This window comes from Populus trichocarpa, chromosome 6 (genome assembly GCF_000002775.5).
Source record: "Populus trichocarpa isolate Nisqually-1 chromosome 6, P.trichocarpa_v4.1, whole genome shotgun sequence".
Lineage (NCBI taxonomy): Eukaryota > Viridiplantae > Streptophyta > Magnoliopsida > Malpighiales > Salicaceae > Populus > Populus trichocarpa.
The window spans coordinates 539,338-559,635 of NC_037290.2; the positions used below are offsets into that span (position 1 = coordinate 539,338).

General features: G+C 33.3%; 3 protein-coding genes and 1 long non-coding RNA gene across 4 annotated transcripts; 2 read left to right on the plus strand and 2 right to left on the minus strand.

The window, feature by feature from the left end:
• Positions 1-697: 697 nt before the first annotated feature.
• Positions 698-3,973, minus strand: LOC7463661 (pentatricopeptide repeat-containing protein At3g22150, chloroplastic). The gene has a single exon (XM_052453431.1). The coding sequence runs from the start codon at positions 3,842-3,844 to the stop codon at positions 1,376-1,378; it is 2,469 nt and encodes an 822-aa protein (XP_052309391.1). The 5' UTR covers positions 3,845-3,973; the 3' UTR covers positions 698-1,375.
• A 5,390-nt stretch (positions 3,974-9,363) lies between these two features.
• Positions 9,364-11,027, plus strand: LOC18099739 (uncharacterized). The gene is made up of 4 exons (XR_002982434.2): positions 9,364-9,539; positions 9,769-9,826; positions 10,185-10,363; positions 10,478-11,027. It is a non-coding gene; the product is annotated as an uncharacterized LOC18099739 (long non-coding RNA).
• A 4,127-nt stretch (positions 11,028-15,154) lies between these two features.
• LOC7463662 (uncharacterized) lies at positions 15,155-16,231 on the minus strand. Its single transcript, XM_002308738.4, has 2 exons — positions 15,691-16,231; positions 15,155-15,407 (listed from the first exon to the last, which is right to left on the minus strand). Exons 1-2 carry the CDS (start codon positions 16,153-16,155, stop codon positions 15,303-15,305), a joined length of 570 nt encoding a protein of 189 aa, XP_002308774.1. The 5' UTR covers positions 16,156-16,231; the 3' UTR covers positions 15,155-15,302.
• Positions 16,232-18,054: 1,823 nt separating this feature from the next.
• On the plus strand, positions 18,055-19,834 carry LOC112327958 (uncharacterized). Its single transcript, XM_052454209.1, has one exon. It carries the CDS (start codon positions 18,432-18,434, stop codon positions 19,053-19,055), a length of 624 nt encoding a protein of 207 aa, XP_052310169.1. The 5' UTR covers positions 18,055-18,431; the 3' UTR covers positions 19,056-19,834.
• The last annotated feature ends 464 nt before the right edge of the window (positions 19,835-20,298 follow it).

Sequence of the window (20,298 nt, forward strand, 5' to 3'; positions counted from 1 at the left end):
TTTATATATTTTTAAAAAAAATATTTTAAACCACTGAAAAATTCTAAACACAGCCGAAGAAAACGGAGGTAAGACTTGCGGAGTAAAATGCATCACTACTTTTTTTTTTTCTGGACTATGGCCCATCTTGAAATAGACAAGGAATAAAGAGGCAAAACATGGCATATTGGGATCTGTTAAGGCATAAGAAGAATGGTAAGTACCTATTGGATCAGGATTAAAGACATCCCGTCATCCTTTTCTGGAAGCTCTTCCCTCTTTTCTTTTCATGAAAGACAAAGTGGATGTGTAGTGGAAAAAAATGGGAGTGCATGACACAGTCTTCTCTGTCACTGTATGTCATGTGCCCTGAAGTTGATAGTGCTTGAGTGACGAACAATGCAGGAGGACTGGTTCCTAGACTGGAAGTGCTAGGCCATGAGCTGTACACGATTTCTTCATATTCTGCAAATCCAGATGACATATGCCGCGGTCAAAACTAGCGCACTTGCATAAAGAATATGCATCACAGTCTTAAAATATTGATTGCGTCTCTTTCTTTTTGGAAATGAAAAGGACAAATAAAAGCTAATCAACATCCTCCTTGTTCATAAAAAAACAGAAACAGAAAGAATAATGTATTATTCTCCTTTCTTACTGTAACAATTTTTCCCCATCATCCATTTTCATTTGTTCTTCCATTTATATGCCAAACTGATTTAAATATTTGCTCTAATCATGCATCCCAGATTGTTTGGGAAGCAAAAAACACAGGTCTAAGTTATCTGCATGTAAAAGGATCAACAAGGTTTGTTAACAAGTATTCCAGGGAAACATAAAAGGTTTGAACTCTATATAAACAGAACGATCCAGTATTCAGGAAATTGCATACAGTTTCCATTTCTCTTCAGTTTAGACACCCATAACTGCAAAAAACTTCTTCCAGTAAGAATCTGAATATGAGACCATTGACCGTGTGCATAAGAGACTGGCCTGAATAGATAGGTAAAGAGGCTTTTTAAAGGCTGCTTCAGAATTCAGAGAGCTCATCTAACCCCATTTGGCTTGTTCCGAGTAGCTGAATATGACACCATAGACCATGTAGACATGGGAAGCAGCCAGAAAGAATCTTTTTTTTTTCAAACAGATTTATTGACTGGTTCCAGAAATCTAAGCCTGCAATCCAGCATAGTTTCCAAATTGTTGTACTGGACAAACATTCCACAAATAGACCGACCATAGTATTATATCATATACTGATCAGTACAAATGCAGCCACAATTAAAAGCAACAAGCAGCTGCCAGTAGCTAACTATACCGAGTTTGCCAAAATGTAATTTGTTAGACAATATTCCCCATATAACACCAAAAACGTCTAGAACTTATTCCAATTCTTTCATGGATTGATTTGAGGACTACGATCACTTTTTTTCATCTCCATAGCCAATCCCGCCAACATTTCATATATTTTATCAGAGTGAGGGTGGTCTTGATCTTTCGATGTAAAACGGGCCACAGAACCTCCGATATCAATCCAACTGGAGCCAACTTCCTTTTGCAAACCCTTTTCCCTCATCTCTCTCCTTACTTTATCAACATTTACCCAGTTTCCTTCCTCAGCATATATATTGGAGAGCAAAACATGATAGCCTGTAATGTTGCCTGTTTTCTCCATTTCAAGCAACTTCTTGGCAACAACTTCTCCCAATTCAACGTGTTCATGGAGTCTGCAAGCCCCGAGAAGTGATCCCCAGATTTCCAACACATTGCCAGCTTCACCCAATTGTTTAACAAACTCGTATGCTTCAACCACCCTACCAACTCTCCCTAACATGTCTGTAACACAGCAATAGTGCGGAGTTGAGGGTTGAATCTTAAAATCCTTCTCCATTGACTCAAATATTTGAAGACCTTCATCAACCAAACCTGAGTGACTGCAAGCTGACAAGACAGCAATAAAAGTTATGGCATCGGGTTCAATCCCGGATTTCTTCATTGAGTGAAACAAGGAGAGAGCTCTCTCGCCCATCCCATGTTGACCATAGGCCAATATCATTGTTGTATAGGTGACAGAGTTTTTGTCTGGTAATTTGGTAAACACACTTTCAGCATAATTGATTGAGCCTGATTTCGAGTACATGTCAACAAGGGAAGTGCTGACAAATATATTTTTGTCCAACAACAGCCGAATGGAGACTCCATGGAGTTGCTTTCCCAAATCTATATTTCCCACAGGATTACAGGCTGGGAGAATGGTTGCTAAAGTTACAGCATTAGGCATTACATTTTTCTCAAGCATTTGTCTAAAGGTAACAAAAGCTTCTTCTACTAGCCCATGCTGTGTGTACCCAGCGATCATAGCATTCCACGTGGCTTGATCTCTATTGTTCACATTGCTTCTCTCAAAAATCCGTTGTGAAAGCCTAATCAGGCCACATTTTGCATACATGTCTATAAGATAACCATCCATTCCTTCAAATTGTATCCCATGCCTAAGAAGATAAGCATAGGTCTGCTTTCCAATTTCCTGGCTTCTAAGGTTAGATGCTGCAGAAAGTAGAGCAGTCACTGTCACAGAATCAATTGCAAACCCTTGCTTCTGCATCTCATATACAAGCATCAACCCCTCATCATCCATTCCATTCTGTACAAAAGCAGAAATCATGGTATTCCAAGATACAACATCTCTTTCCACCATCTTCTCGAATACTTCAAAAGAAGTGTGGACAGAATTGCACCTTGAGTACATCACAATGATTGCATTCGTTATCATCACGGGAAATACTGCTAGATTCTTAATCACAAAGGCATGCTGTTGTTGAGCCAAGTCCAAACACTGCAGCTGTGAAACAGCCGTTAAAACCGAGAGAAAGGTTACATCATCAAGAACCGTCTGTTCTGTTTCCACAGCTTTAAGGAAAAGATCAATGCCTTCAATCAAAAGATTATTCTGTACATATCCACCAATCATAGTGTTCCAAATCTCCGTATTCTTCTCCAAACAATGGTCAAAAACCTTCCTAGCAAAATCAATATGTCCAAGCTCTGCAAACATGAATATCGCCGAGCTCACAACAAACAAGTCATTCACATATTCACTACCCATTTTAACAAGCATCCCATAAAGAGCATTAGCATTCTTAAAATCTTCAACACTCGAAAAAGCAGGAAAAACGTTGACAAAACTAACCGGACTCGGTTTAATGCCCATTTTCATCACCAACCTAAATAGCCTAATTGCTTCTACATATCTTTCTGTCTTCACATACCAAGAAACCATAGTATTCCAAGCAACAACATCTCTCTTTCTCATTGTATCAAAAACTTTATGCACTAAATCATACTTAGAGTAATCTAAATAACTCAAACAACCCACATTACTCAAACAACTAGAGTACATATTCAAAAGGGAATTGTAGACAATTCTACTCGGATTTGATAAACACCGAATAAGATGACAATGAATGGCTCTACCAATCTTTAAACTGCGCGTTTCAGCGCAAGCTTTGAGTGTAGAAGAGTAGGTATAGGAATCAAATTTGGTGCCAAGACTTGAACTTTTTAACTTGGAATAGAACAAAATGGCTTCAAGAGGCAAGTTATTGCAAATGAAGCCAATTATGATGGTGTTACAGATGACAGTGGTTGGGCGGGGAAATGTGTCAAACAGTTGGAGTGCAATATGGGGCTGGCCCTCTTGGCAAAGTTTGCTTAATCGAGAGCGAATTGATGGGGTTTTAAGAGATGGGCTTGGTGGTGGTGAGATCCTAAAGAGAGAAGTTTTCTGGGTTTTATTAGAAGGGTCATGGGAAGGTGTGGAGAGAGGGATTGGAAGTGATGATGAAGAAGTAGAGGCCATGGCCATGGATTGTTTGTCTGGTTGTGATGTTGTTAGTTTTCTGGTTGGTAGTTGAAGCTCTTTCCTTTCAGGGTAAATTTCAATTTGCCCCTTATGTTTATGTATTTTCTCAATTTCACTTAATATTTTTTTTTTACATTTCCTAGAACATGATTGACAAAGGGTAATATTGAAAACCTCCCAATACATCAAGGGTGTATTTATAAAGTAACCATTCTTCTATTTTATCATGGAATGGGAAGCTTATGCAGCTTAGTTTGGGTTTTTCTGAGCTTGGAAGAGTGAATTGGTGGGCTGGGCTTGTCCAGCATAAAAAGAAAAAACAAAAACTAAGCCTGGTCAGGCCTTATTGGAGTTTATATAGCTCAGCTCTAGGTCACAAGGACCCATGTCCCACATGAATTATGCCCAAGAGGTCCCTTCACTTGACCTCTAATTAAAATTACTTAAAAGAAAAACTAAAAGGGATGAACGAATCATTTATTGTAATTCAGAGTGGTGAAATTATTATTTTATTCTTGATAAAAAAAAATAAACGTACAGTTCATTGAGGTAAAACAAATTTTCCATATTATCAGGTAGTCATCAGGGATAAATTGGTCTTTTTATTTTTGTAACATATTAAAATAACTAAATAATCTTTTTAAAAAATTAAACTAGCATTCAAGAATTTTTAATCTTTTATCTTTTTTAATATAGTAAAATAACTAAGTTATCTTTAAAAACAAAAATTACACAACTACTTTTAGAACCTTTTTCATATTTTGACCATCGTTTTTTTTTGTAATAATCAAGTAAATTAAGAAATAATTTAAAAAATTGAATAAATATAAAGTATTCTTAAAAAAAATGGTTCACAAATGCAGTGCAAGCTTTTAGCGCGTGGGTTGCTTTCATTGTCATTGAACGTCATGTGTTGCGACAGATAAACGATGATTTCTAGGACGGCATTTGAATCTCATGTTTTTATTTTTTTTTCTAATCTTATGTTTTTTCAATTTCATTTTTCAACATGTATTTAATCAAAGATTGAGCTCCATTATTTTTTTTATTCATTTTTATAGGATTTCTTACTAATTATTAAATTGGCCTTTTAAATTGTTTTTTATCTTTTTATTTGTTATTCTTTATGAAATTTAGTTTTTTCTTCTTTATAAAGAAATTTTGTTTTTGAATTAAATTAATTAATTAAATATAAGTGTAAGATGCTTACTTTATGATTTTTTTTGTTTGTTTTCTATGTTGTTGCTTTAATGGTGCATGCGGCCTTTTTCGGAGTTGTAGTTCACAACGGTGTTAAAACTATCTCGGTGAGTTTCCAGGTGGTGAGGCGATGTTTGTGGCAAAGTGACGTAAGCTTCTAACTAACATTTATTTCTTTTCCTTCAAGTATGATATTGACAACTCATTTTTTATAGTTATTTATTGTTAAAAATTTTGTTCACTTTATTTGCTATTACCATCTTTTATTTAATTATATTATTAAATTAATTGAGTTTATTGAACCAAGTTAAGACAATGATCCAGGTCTTCAATTTTTCTTTCTTTCTTAAAAATATTTGTGTCGCTTCAACATTCTTTTTTACAGTAGAAAAGAATTTAACCAGGTATGTGGCATAGCGCAAACCACATGTTTAGTTTCTTCTAATCATCATTTGTGTTATGTGTTGTTAGTGTTTTAGAATAAAAGAGTCACCAAATACATAAGGGAAAAAAAAACATATTTGATTAAAGAGACATAAAATAAATTTATTTATAAAATAGTTTTGAATTAAATTTTGTATTTTTAAATAAAAAATACATAAAAACATTTCCCTTTTAATAAAAACATATTAACTACTTTTCATAAAAGGTTAAAAGTTTTAATTCATTATTTAATTATAATCCTATAATTTGGAAGTAATTAAACCCACAAATTAAAAACCAGCTAAGTCTTGAGACAACACCTCAAGAGGTTAATTATGAGAGCATATATAAAGAACAAAGAAAGATCTTCATAGCCACCAGAGAGTCACAAGCCATAGCTCCAAGATGAAGAAAGCACAGCTAGTACTAGTCCCTTCTCCAGGAAATGGCCACCTTGTATCAACCATCGAATTTGCCAAATTCTTGCTTGATCAAGATGAAAGTTTCTGATTAATAACATTTCTCATCATCAAAGCACCATATGCTCTTGACATAGACACCTTCAATCAATTACTCTCCACCATCTATTTAGTATGAATTGTATCACCCATTCTAGAGAAACCCTACCTGACCTATATGTTTTATCCTAACACCGTTTACGATGTTAATTACATACGGATATATCGATAGAATGTATCCATTAATATATTTTAGAGATCATAGGAATTGTTCCCCTCTCAATATAGTGATAATTAATGATTTTTTGACTGTTTATTTTTTTCCCAACAGAATCTCTGATATAATGAAAAATTATCGGTAATATTTGAAAAGGTTTTTTGAAAATTTTCTTGCAAATTAAAAATTTTCATTTAACTCTATAGACCTTTCTGGTTATATCTCATCAACCCATAATCATATATCATCAAAAACTTAATAAAAATTTTCATTCATCAACTTTTCAATTTGTTTTTTCGTTATATGCCTATTTTATTTTTGTTATTTGAATGCTTATCTTTCAAATATTTTATAACCGGGTGTTTTGTCCCTATTTTGCTCTGATATAATTGTTAAATTAACATATGGCATATTTGTCAAATGTGCACAACTTTTTTGGTTCATTTCTAATTGAGTACTTGTATTTCCTTATTTAAGTATCTGCATTTTTTATTGTTTTAATTTATATAAGTATCTCAATTTTCAATAATTTACTAATCAAATGGTTTTTAATTATTTAATTAATAGTTAACGTTTCCACCAATTGACATCCTTAATTAAACACTTAAATAAAAAAAAACTAGAAATACACACATTTAAATAAATTAAAAAATTCGTATATATTTGATCAACATATCATCCTATCACATCTTAATCTAACAATCATTTCAGTATAAGAGCAACTTCAATGGAGAAGCTAAATGGATAGTCAAAAATAAAAAATTAATATTTTAGCTTTTCTTTGCTTGTTTTGCATACTCTAAGGGGAAAGCCAAACAAAATGCTAAAATGTCTTTTCTCTCTCACAAATGTTATTCCTACATATCTCTCTAAATAGTCAAAACCAACAAAGTGGGGCTATTAAAAAAATAAACCAATTAAATGTAGTTATGTGAAAAAAATAATAATATCAAACTTATTAAGAAATAATAAAACACTTGTTTCTTCTACTTCAATATAAATAGCTCTTCAAATAGCTTTTTTTCATAGGTATAGATATGGTAATAAAACCTATATTTATACTATTTAAAATGCTATTTTATCAATTTAGCTTTTTAAAATAGCATTTTGCATTGGAGATGCTAGAAGACCGGGAAAACATCTTATCAATAAAAAATGAAAATTTAGGTGAATAGAAAAATAAAAGTAGAGATATTGAAAAGTTTTATTAAGCTAATATTTCCTGATACATCCCCCTTGACTCCAAACATCGACCATTCCACCCCTTCCAATTAGCTGTATGCGATTAGGCATGCATGTGTTTTAGGTCATCAATGGGACCATAAATTGATCTCGAATCAGATGAACACGTTATACACTTTAGAAAGAGTGGATGGACAAGTCTGTGTTAGGTGTGCAGTCAAAACATACAACAGTGTGGAACCTAACTTTAGTACTAGTGGTAAAATTTCAGCCACAAAGTTATGTTTATTAATATCAAACTATGTATTATGAAATATTAAGTTAAAAATCAAATTTGATTGTCTAATCCTTGCAAAATAAAATAAAAAAAAATTTAATCCAAGCATTTAGAATAACTCCGCAAAAAATAAATTGAAAAAACATTATGAATTCTCAAACAACCTAATATTAAGAAATAAAATTGAAGATAAAAACTAAATAAAAAAAAATAAAGATTGAGTTGTTGGAGGGTGAAATTGAAAAATAATATATATTTAATTAAAAAAGAATAAAAAATAAACAGAGTAAATTCGGATCAACTTGTCAAACTTGTGACTCGGGTCAACTCGATCGGGATAACCCCGTGAAAAGAAAATAAAAAAAATTACGAAGCTTAATAAAAAAAATATTCAATTAAAAAGGACCTAGAAAATAAATAGAGTCAACTTGGATCAACTTGTCAAACCCGCGACTTGAATCAAGAGACCAAGATAAAACCATAGAAAACAAATTGAAAAAATTTATGAAATCTAGTTCTCAATTAACCTATTATTGAAAGATAAAATTGAAAATAAAATCAATTAGAAAAAATAGCTCTAGTCCACTCGGGCAAATTGTTAAATCCGCGATCTAGATCATAAAATCAAGATAAATTCATAAAAAGCAAATCAAAATAAATTATAAACCCTCACTTCCAATTAAAAAAATAAAAATACTATTTTAATGAATAGTATTTTATGAATGTAACTATAATTAATGATTTAGTCATACCATTTAATATTTTGTTAGCTTAGCCCCCAATATTTTTGATAGATAAGAATAAGTTAGCTCTCAAACTCTAAAATCATCGAAGTTCAGCGCTTTTTATTTTTTATTTTATTTTTATATCATAGACATATTTCTAAACACGATCCATAGGAACGAGAAAGAACTCAGTAGCTCGAGGTCCCTAGCAATCACATGCTTAAATGTAATTAGTTGTGAAATACAAGTGGTAGGATTTGAATTAGAGATGTCTTTTCCCTTTAATTGACTCATTATAACTTGATTATTGTCGGTTAAACTACTAACTCACTTGTACTTTTATTGTTAATTTAGTGCTAATGTTTCTATCCAATCCAATCCAATTAAAGACAAACTATCCATGTTATAAGAAATAGAAAAAATCATCAGAATTTACTCAATTTTATTGTTAGAAGATTAATTATACTCAATTAAAAAATACATTTAATACTTGAGAAAGATAAGGTTTAGGAATTAATATGGTTGGACACTATATTATACTCAATAAATTTTATTCATTAAAAAATTAAGAAAAATGAAAGCATTTGATTTAAAAAATCTTTATTCCTTGAATTTAATTTTAACCTCTTAACACACCTCCAAAACAAACTCGATCAAATTGCAGAATATTTAAGTTTATGCACTAATTTATCTTTAAATTTAAAGATGGGGTTTGATTTAAAAATATCTTTAGATTAAGACATTGCAACACCCCGGAAGATCCTCCACCATTTCTCTTTGGACTTAAAGATACTCGACATGTACCTGTTTAGAAATTCAGCTAGTAATAAATTATTTTTTAAAGTATTTTTTTTAAATATATTAAAATAATTTTTTTATTTTTAAAATTTATTTTTGATATTTATATATCAAAATATCTAAAAATACATAAAAAATAATTTAAATATAAAACAATTAAAAATACAGTTAAACCACAATGTGAAATAGCCACACACAGGCGTGTGCGTGTGCGTCTATATATATATATATATTTTTGCATATGCAACTCCCGTCAAAGATTTATATTGCCTGCAACATCTTCTCTCCCTTAGCAGTCACTGCTGATTCTATGGTTTAATTAAAAACCTAGAACTTCACATCAATCCCTCTATGAAACAATGGCAAAAGCATTCAAGCTTATATTTGCAGAGTCATTGTTGCTTAAATTGTTAGCTAGGTACCTCTCTTTTTTTTAATTATTTCTTCGTAAGGTATTGTAAGTTATTCTCTTATATTTGATCCTATATTCCTAAATTTTCAGTTCCTTGGTTTACCTTTTGATCCGTGTATTATGCTGGGTTTGAACAAAAACTCATAGAATACCTTAAATTTTATTCATTAGGTTTGATATTGATTCTCTCTATGTGTTGAGCTCCTCTAACTTATCTTGGTTTTGCTACACACAGTGTTTGCCTCATCACTTCTATTATTGGCATGGGTGGGTTCGGCAAATGAGTTACAAAGGTATCTATCAATGTCTTATCATTAGTTTTGTGGTTTGAGACAACTTTTTATGTAATTTTAACCAAGCCAAACTGCCCTCATGAAAAATGTTTCGATTGCTTTATCAGTGAGGCATAAACAAGAATTATATCCATGAAAATTGAGTTCTAATGGGAAAGATATCCAAGTCCATTTATTCAAAGCGTTTGCTCGTATTTGTGGTTTAGTTTTGTAAGTATGAGAAAAGGGCAGCATATTGATGGAGTATGAATGTCTTTCTTGGTTGATCGATAATTTAAACTTTGATATTTTCACACTTATTTTGATGGATGAAAATTGAAAGTTCTCACGATCGCTAATGAAAGGAAACATGCTGTAGGTGTTGATGTTCGTCCATGGCAGCATGGTTTTTGTCAATGACAACATGGTTCTGGTCAATGGCAATTCATCAACATGTCACGGCAAACAACGATGACTCCTGTATCTCCGGTAGAGGTTAGCTGGCCAACAAGAAGGGATAAATAGATTTAAAGATGGGTTCCATTTGAGTTAAACCAAGTAAGTTTCAACCTCTTAGTTAAAGTAATGGGTTGCTTAATTATTAATTTTGTATTTGCAAATGTGATGAGATGGCTGAGAGGATGATGACTGTGTTGCTGACCATAATTGTAGGCTAAAAAGGGCAGGAACTATTGTTTGGAGAGCAAGGAAAATACATTCAAAGAGTCATCGTTGCTTAAATATTCTTAAGATGGCAACATTTATCCTTTTTTTCTGTAAGCCTTTTCTCTGTGCTAAGCTTCTATGGCTTATTTTGGCTTTGCTACATGCAGTGTTTTTCCCCATCACTTATTCGATGGGCATGGGTGGGTTCGGCAAACCAGGTGCATATCCATTGTGCCCTCCCGCTGCAGTCAAGGATGCTGGGATCAGGGCACAAGACTATAAAATTAGGGATATTGCAGCCCAAGTGCCCACCTCGTTGTTTTTTACAATAATCTTTGATGAATTCAGAAAAGCATTGAGTCAATGAAATTCTGATATAGTAGACAATGACAACCATGGCAATACTTTAACAGAAGAGAAGAACATTAGATAGAATTCTATACAACAATCAATAGCAGAAAGAAGAGTCTGAGACTAGACTACTAGAACTTCATTTGTTTGTCCATGCTAAGATACCTTCAGATCTTGTGAATAAATCATATGAAATTTCTTTTCATTGAGAGATAACATGCTAAGATCAAACACTGTGTTCCAATTGAGCAACTTGTCCTAAAAAGCATACCTTATCCTCAAAAAGCATCTTGTTTTGTCCAGTCCGAATACCCCACAAGATTCCATAGGATATATAGCATGATTAAAGTTTCCTTTGAAACCTGCCATTAATTAACCATTGACTCCATTGCAAAACAAACTAGTCCACTGTTTTAGGCATTCACCAGCTAATCCCAAGCCATTTCATGACGCCCAACTAGTAATTAGGTTTCATAAAATCAGAATGGCTCATCTATTATACAGGAGCAAGTGCATGGAAGGCTTGGAAATCGAGACTACCTAGTAATTATTGAGTATGAAAGAAATTAACCAAAGATGTACGTAAACGTGCCGACCAAATTTGATATATTCCTCTGACCGACAGACTTGTCCAACCCTTATCTTAACCAAAACGCAAGCGTGAACAAACTGAAAAGGAACAGGAAAGACCATATAACTATAGCTAAGCACCAAAACCTTAACCTCAGCTACAAGCAACCCAATCTTCTTTCTTCTCCACCAAAGGAACAGCTTGATGACATTCCAGAACCCCCTTCATGAGCCTAATAATTAATTTTACTAGTACTACTACTTTTAAGTGTGCCAGCACATGCAACTGATCGATCAAGCAGAGATTCTGCATATTCTGGAGAGAGTGTTCGCATGCTAAAAGAGTGTTTAAAAGTGGGGGTGTTGATTATTTTTTAAAGTTTTTAAAAAATATATTAAAATAATAGTTTTTTAATTTTTTAAAATTATTTTTGATATTAACATATTACATAAAATGATTTAAAAATATTTAAAAAAATATTAATTTAAAATAAAAAAATAAAAAATATTTTTGATTTAACTAAAATGTCATCACCCGCCGATTATCATCATAACACTTCACAGGCTCCTAGCTACTCCTGAGTGTTAAAAGCGTCTTGTCGCCGCCGTGTCTTATTGTATTGGGACTTTAAGAGGCTCCTAAAAATCAAAGTACAATAACAATATTTTCACACAGAATCTGCCTCAAGAGAACTCCTCTATATATTTAACAACACAACCTGCCTACCTCTCCTTCACTCCCTTTTCCTCCACTTTGCTAACAAATTTTCTCTTGATCCTATCATTATGCAGAATTTTAACTAATTTTATCTAACCTTCTTTGGCTTGCTTCTAGTACTACTCTGCCTACTCTTGTCCTAGGAGAGTGCACATTTGATGCAGTGGAAGAAGAAGAAAGCAATAAATCTGAGGCCTTGAAATACAAAGCCGCAGCATTTGCTTCTATCTTTTTATTGCCAGTAAAAAACTTGGAAATAGCTGTATGATTCTTCTATCTTCTTGTAGTTGCAGTTGGTCCTTTCCTTTTTACTCCTACAATTTTATGAAATCAAACAAAAACCTACTAGTCAATGGAAGTGACAAAGACATAGCAACAATTTAGGTAACATTGTTAGCTAGGAGATGAAAAGGTAAATAATTAAGGTTAATTTAATCATATTTAAAGCTCTTCACCTGTCCATTACATCGCATGATATTGAAATAAATTTGATCTGTTAACAAAATAAATAATATTGTAGAGAGAAAGAAATAGATCTCTTTGTGAATATATGAGGCTCGACCCAAAAAGAGCACAATGAGGTGTGTGCTATGTGTCCACGTGGCAATCTTAGGAAAAAAATAATGATGGCTGGTGGTTGCACGAGGGTGTGAAGGTGCTGCGTTTAAAAGAAAGAAAGAAGTGGTAATAGCAAAGAACTAGATCATTTTCTGGTGTTCCATCAATTTTATTTTTAACGAAAACAATGTACAAGTGATATTAACATATCTTTTTATCAAAAAATAAGAACATAATATATTTTATCTACTTAAATTAGTGTTTAATCTTTTACTTGGATTAGATCACTAATAATTTTATAAAAAACCAATCAAAATAAAATTATGAAAATTAATTTCTAATTAACTTAATATTAAATGAATTTAAAAAAAAAAACAATTACTCGAGTTAACATACTAAACTCATGACTCGGATTATAAAATTAGAATAACTTTATAAAAAAAAATTATATTTCCAATTCAATTAATTTAAAAAAAAAATTCAATTAGAAAAAAACTTTGTATCCCAATTCTTGCTATGTCTGTCACTCCCATTTACTAATAGGTTTTGGTTTCATGACCTAAAATTGTAGGAGTAACAAGCCATCTGCAACTATAAAAAGATACAACTATTTCCAAGTTTTTGATTGGCAATAAAGGGATAGAGAATGATTGTTAAGGAAAGATCTTGACTAGAGAATGTGTTTTCAAAAAATCTTCTCCGATAATGGTTATGGTTTTGTAGCTCTATTCTGCCATTAAAGATTGATCAACTTGCAGAGTCTGCCATCGGACGATCTGTGCAAAAGAAAAGGTTTTATACTAGCAAGAAGCTGTAACCATGAAGGATTAGTTTGGAACATAAGCTTTTAGCTTGTAAAATTAATGGAGCAAGGAATGGAAAAAAAAAATGGTCATTGTAGAAAATTATACGAAATGATAGAATGAAGATTGTTTTTCGTATTTCTTTCCAAGATTACAGCAGTACTATATATATATAGTACAAGAAATCAATATATCTGCTGCTATTATTTGCAGCAGATTTCATATATACAGTAAAGATTGAATCCCAAGATTTCAGTCTTTTTCATCATGCATGATCATCAGTGATAATAGCTTGTAAAGTTGACCCAAAATTAATCTTCGTTACAATAGTATCTTCAATTACAATTTCAGTTGTGGGTGAATCTGCAGTTAACAGGTGTAGAATTTGCAATTATGTACAAACGCAGATGATTCAATGGTCCTTGAGATGTTTTATTGCTCAAAAATGAGTTTGGAACATAAGCTTTTAGCTTGTAAAATTAATGGAGCAAGGAATGGAAAAAAAAATGGTCATTGTAGAAAATTATACGAAATGATGATAGAATGAAGATGTTTTTCGTATTTCTTTCCAAGATTACAGCAGTACTATATATATATAGTACAAGAAATCAATATATCTGCTGCTATTATTTGCAGCAGATTTCATATATACAGTAAGATTGAATCCCAAGATTTCAGTCTTTTTCATCATGCATGATCAGTGATAATAGCTTGTAAAGTTGACCCAAAATTAATCTTCGTTTACAATAGTATCTTCAATTACAATTTCAGTTGTGGGTGAATCTGCAGTTACAGGTGTAGAATTTGCAATTATGTACAAACGCAGATGATTCAATGGTCCTTGAGATGTTTTATTGCTCAAAAATGCTAGAAAACATCTTAATATACATGAAAGAAGTAACAAATATTTGATTTGATGATCAACTAAAGTTTAAAATTTTATCAAAACAATAGACAAAGCTTTGGATTTGAATTTTGAAACTTTGATACCTTATTTATTTTTTCTAGACAATGAAGAAACAACGCCACCGAATCTAAAAAAGGTGTCAGCGGAGTTTTTCTGATTTCTTGAATTGAGAATAACAGCTGAATTATTAATTATTTTTAGTTAATTACTAAACTTATTTAATTATTAATCTATGGTAAACAAGTGTTTATAGGACCAAAAAGAGAACTCTTTCTTTTATATTTTCTCTTCATTGTTCTTAAACTTGTTCCTTGAGTATTCTTTGGTAATAACTTTAGACTTGTTGATCTTAGTTCTTGGGTTAATTTGGATGATCGGCAACTATCAAATTCGTTGCAGATAAAATTAAAATTCATTGCTGAAAAAAAATAATTTGCAACTGAATCGAAAATATATTTGCCCCAGCTAGTCTTAAACAAGAGCATTTTCGTCAATTAAATTTAAGAAAACACTCTTTCATCAGGTTCTGTTGGTTCTTTCAGTGGCTTAGTGGGTGAACTTTAACTATGTGCCTCTGATCTGCTAGTCCTGGTCAAGTTGTGCAACATGCCCAGCCCAGGTAGCTTGAACCATCACTTGTATATCTTCTTTTCGATCCCCTCAAGCATGCTTATCTTGAACAGTAATCCATAGCATGGTGAGATTGAAATGCAGCCTTGAACAAATGTTTCGAGTCTTTTGACATGAAGATGCAATAATTAACACAAGTTCACATGTTTTTGACAAGAGAATCTGCCATTTATTACAGCTTTTAAAGAATAAGTGCTACAAATACAATCTAGATACCATCCAATTGATTTTTCTAGTTTAGAACAATCACAAAGGATTGAAATCAGCTGAGCAATGAATTCAATAATTCAATTGCTATACATCTCTCAAATAATTGGAAAGCTTCACATGGGCTGTGGGATCTTTCTTCTTCCTTTTCTTGAAATGTTTTGTGGCAGCTTTCAGCACTTTATTCCATCCCTGAATATATGTAGCAACCATTTATGATGATTAACATGGTCGTTACAACACTAAACAATAAATAATCAAAGGGTTAAAGTTAATAACAATAAAGAAGAAAAGGATGCACATTAAAGGATCTAGAAGGGGCATCCATTTTACAAACATTATGAAGGACAAAGAACTCTAAATCCGTGCCCTTCTATGGATCTTGTATAAATATCCTTCACATTTTTTTCTTTTAATCAAAACATTTTACTCAAACTGTCAAAGCCTATAAGGATACTAAGGACTTAAAATTTACCTTGGTAGGAAAGGGAACACAAGAAGTCTTAATTGAAGTTGGAGAGAACTCAGAGACCTTAACCTTATGCTTCCTTATCTTCAACTTACTAAGACTAACATTGAAGGCAGTTGTACTGATAGCCATCTTCTTCATCATCATCTTCTTCTTCTTCTTGATGCTGGAGCTCAGTTTCTTGGAACCACTTCTGCTGCTGTTCTTGTTGTCCAATTCTGAGCCAAACCCAAATGCGATTTTTGTTGGAGTAACCAAGTCCAAATCCATGGGGCTGTAATTTCTTGGCACTAAAGGAGACCATATTGAGCTCTGAGCGTAGTCGAAATCAAAGGCAGAGTTATCTGGGAACTTGAAGAGAAGCTCTTTTGACATCACTGGCTCTAAATATTCTACCACTTTACAAGAAATAAGCCGTGCTGTCTCCTCCTCCTCCTCCTGCTCCTCCTCTTCTACTTGTTTCCTTTTCATTTTTGGAGTTGGATCTTTTTCTTTGTTTTGTGACCGTTATTTTTTGCAGTGTTTGAAATAAAGACCCAACTGTTTTAGGGACCAAAAGAGGTGACAAATGTTGAACAGGACACAAAAAGTGACCGTTGCAAAAGAAAAGAGGTACATTAATTAAATTTTAGGACACTTTTTGTCCTTTCCTGCCCTTGGATCCACGGTAACCCGAGCTGTGTTTCATTTCAAACTAGAATAGTCGAATGGAGGATAACCAAAAGCGAATTTTGCACCTTCATGCAAGCCTTAAGGTTGACATTGTGAAAATAAAGAAGTATAGGGATCAAAGTAAAAATTTCCTATACCTATATATATTTTGACATTTTCTCATTATCTTTGGGATTATTAGAGCTTTACCCTCTACTTATTGTAATTAATGTTTGAGATTATAATAGATGATATATTTTAAAATATTTTTTTTATTTTGATAACAGCATATTAAAACTATTAAAAAGCATTAAAAAATATTAATTTAATATTTTTTTAAGTTAAGAGGGACATTTATGGTGGTGGTAGTGGTTGTTTTTTTTCGAAAATGTATTAAGATAATTTTTTTATTTTTTAAAATTCATTTATATCGAAACAATATAAAAATATAAAAAATATATATTTTAAAATAAGCGATTTTTTTAAAAAAAAATTGTGAAAACTCTGGTTAAAATACTATCCTAAACAAATATTAAAAGTACTTTTAAAAAGCATAAGTTATGAAAAATACCCCGTTCATGTTAGTAATGTAGACATTAAAAATCTGATTGGCAGAACTAATTTTTCCATTGAACAAACCTACAAGTCCAAAACGTAAATGAGTCAGGCATGCAGAATGCTAAATACTAGCTCTCTTTTTTCCCCCAGTTTCTTGTGTTGTGTGCTTTTGTTGAGTAATGTGGTATAAACAAGGCTATAATCAATTAGAATTTTATTTAAGATTGTGTTAAAGCAGAGAGATGTGAACAGACAATTTGGTTTCAAAAAATCATGATACAGGGTTTTGACTCTTAGAAAATATAAAAGAAAAAAACAGGGAAAATACAGAGCAGTGGGTTTTTGACTCTTTACAGTACTAGAAAATACAAAGGAGAAAATACAGAGCAGTGGGTTTTGACTCTTTACAATATTAGAAAATATAAGAGAGAAAACAGGGGAAACACAGAGCAGTGGGTTTTGACTCCTTCATCACTACTACTATTAATTAATACATGGTTTGATTATTCCATGATTCGGCTCTCCAAAATCAGTGGTATTTTTGTTTTTGGGTGAAGCCCATTTGAAATGGGAAATGGGTGGGCTTTATAATGGGTCAGATCCAGGCCCACAAAACACTGGAGGACTTGAATCACAGTGTGGATACATCTTTGAAGCCAGTATATGTTGTTTTAATGTCTAGCAGGCATTTAAATTTGTATCATTTACAAATGCAAACACAGTGACAAAGGATGGACTTTGAATTTTTCAAAATTTATAAAATCTTAAAACAAACAATATTGTTTTGGATTAAACCGAGTGATCAATCAAATCAGTAATTTAAGTTTTATATCAGGTCATAGACTAAATCAAGTTTTATAAATAATAATAATAATAATCTGTAGAGTGCAAGATGGTCAGCTAAAAATATGAGTCTCAATATAACGAGTGCCATTGTCAATCCTGGTGTTGGACTTTTCTTGTTCCTTTGTCGAAGGGAATACGAACTTGAATAAATGCACCAAATCCAAATCTATCGCTCTATTCCTCTTTTGATCTGTTGAAGCATGTAACCTTTGACATTTGACTAACCGTGTCACCCATAGAATTCAAAGATTGCACGGTCTTTGGTCTCCATTCTAGCTCTTTGATTAAGAGAAATTTCCCATGACTCGGGCTCCGATCTCATGGAAGAAGGAAAACATATAGGAATTATCAGCTTCAACATTCTACCATTAACGCTTTCTATTCTACACCTTCCAATTTGGACTATCAAGCTAGCTGATCAAATTATGAACATCCCTCGTTGCTTCCTAGCTGGCTAGGCACTGATCTCATTCTCTGCCATTAGCCTCACGTTTGTTTGAATGGTTTGCATGCCCGAATTTCCAGTCAAAGAAGCCTCAATATCTTACAAGCCAATTAACGCTATAAATACCCACATGGACTCCTGCATACTCCATTATCGATCTCATACACTTCCTTGCACCAACAAAGCATCAGTTTGATCTCTAGCTAGATATAAAGTATTTGTTAATTTGTTTTTTACGTTAATTAACATGGCAACCACGCTCAAATCTCTCAGCTTCTTTGTCATTCTTTTGATGGTGAACTCCCTCTTCTTCACTGGGACTACTGAAGCCCGTCCCTTCAACATCATGAAGTCAGGAAACTCTGCTGCTAGCAGAGGTACTGAGAGTTTCTTTGATGGGTTATCACTTGGAGGAATTAAGGAGGGTCCAAGTCCTGGTGCAGGACATGAGTTTACAAACAGTGGCACACTTGGAGGAATTAAGGAGGAGGGTCCTAGCCCGAGTGCAGGACATGGGTTCACCAGCAGTGGAACACTGGGAGGGATTAAGGAGGGTCCAAGTCCTGGTGCAGGACATGGGTTCACCAACAGTGGGACACTTGGAGGAATTAAGGAGGGTCCAAGCCCTGGTGTAGGACATGGGTTCACCAACAGTGGAACACTTGAAGGAATTAAGAAAGAGGGTCCTAGCCCTACCAACAGTGGGACACTAGGAGGGATTAAGGAGGGTCCAAGCCCTGGTGCAGGACATGGGTTTACCAACAGTGAGACACTTGGAGGGATTAAGGAGGGTCCTAGTCCTGGTGTAGGACATGAGTTCACCAATAGTGGAACACTAGGCGGTATTAAGGAGGGTTCTAGCCCTGTGTAGGACATGCGTTCACCAACAGTGGAACACTTGGAGGGATTAAGGAGGGTCCAAGCCCGGGTGCAAGGACATGGGTTTACCAACAGTGGAACACTTGGAGGAATTAAGGAGGGTCCAAGCCCTGGTGCAGGACATGGGTTTACCAACAGTGAGACACTTGGAGGGATTAAGGAGGGTCCTAGTCCTGGTGTAGGACATGAGTTCACCAATAGTGGAACACTAGGCGGTATTAAGGAGGGTCCAAGCCCTGGTGTAGGACATGCGTTCACCAACAGTGGAACACTTGGAGGGATTAAGGAGGGTCCAAGCCCTGGTGCAGGACATGGGTTTACCAACAGTGCGACACTTGGAGGGATTAAGGAGGGTCCTAGTCCTGGTGTAGGACATGAGTTCACCAATAGTGGAACACTAGGCGGTATAAGGAGGGTCCAAGCCCTGGTGCAGGACATGGGTTTACCAACAGTGGAACACTTGGAGGAATTAAGGAGGGTTCTAGCCCTGGTGTAGGGCATGGGTTCACAAACAGTGGGACACTTGGAGGAATTAAGGAGGGTCCAAGTCCTTGTTGTGGAAACAAATACACTACTGGCACCAAGCATTGACTCATATTTAGCCACAACAAATATTTGAGTTATTCTTTTGTTATTTAATATTTGATATATCTTCATTTTTTATTTATAGATTATTTATTTTCTTTTTTGAAATTTTATGATTTATCATGTAATAGAGGTTTTATAAAATGTGAATCGCTAAAATGTCAAATTAATACATACAACTTATTATTAGCTTTGATGTCTCCTCCTTCTTTCTTTTTGTAATTGTTCGGAATTTTGAAGATTACAGGGAAATTGGGAGTACTCTACTTAATAAATGAGGAATAAATATTTGAAATATATATTTATATTTTTAGGATGATGTCAATTAAATTTGTTTGGATCAATTTTTAACTTATTTAACATTTTTAAAGTCCAACTCAAACTAAATTCTCAGTACACAAATCACCGAACTAATCCGTCATGTTTCAAGAATAAAAAAATATAACACTTAATAAAAATATTTGAAATGTACATTTATATTTGTAAGATATTATTTTTATCAATTAAATTTGATTGGATTAATTTTCAATTTAATTTAAAATAAAATCTAATCCAACTGAGTAAATGAATCACCAAATTCATCCATGGTACCTTAGGAATTAGAGAAAAATAACACTTAATAAATGTGAAAAAAATATTCATAATATATA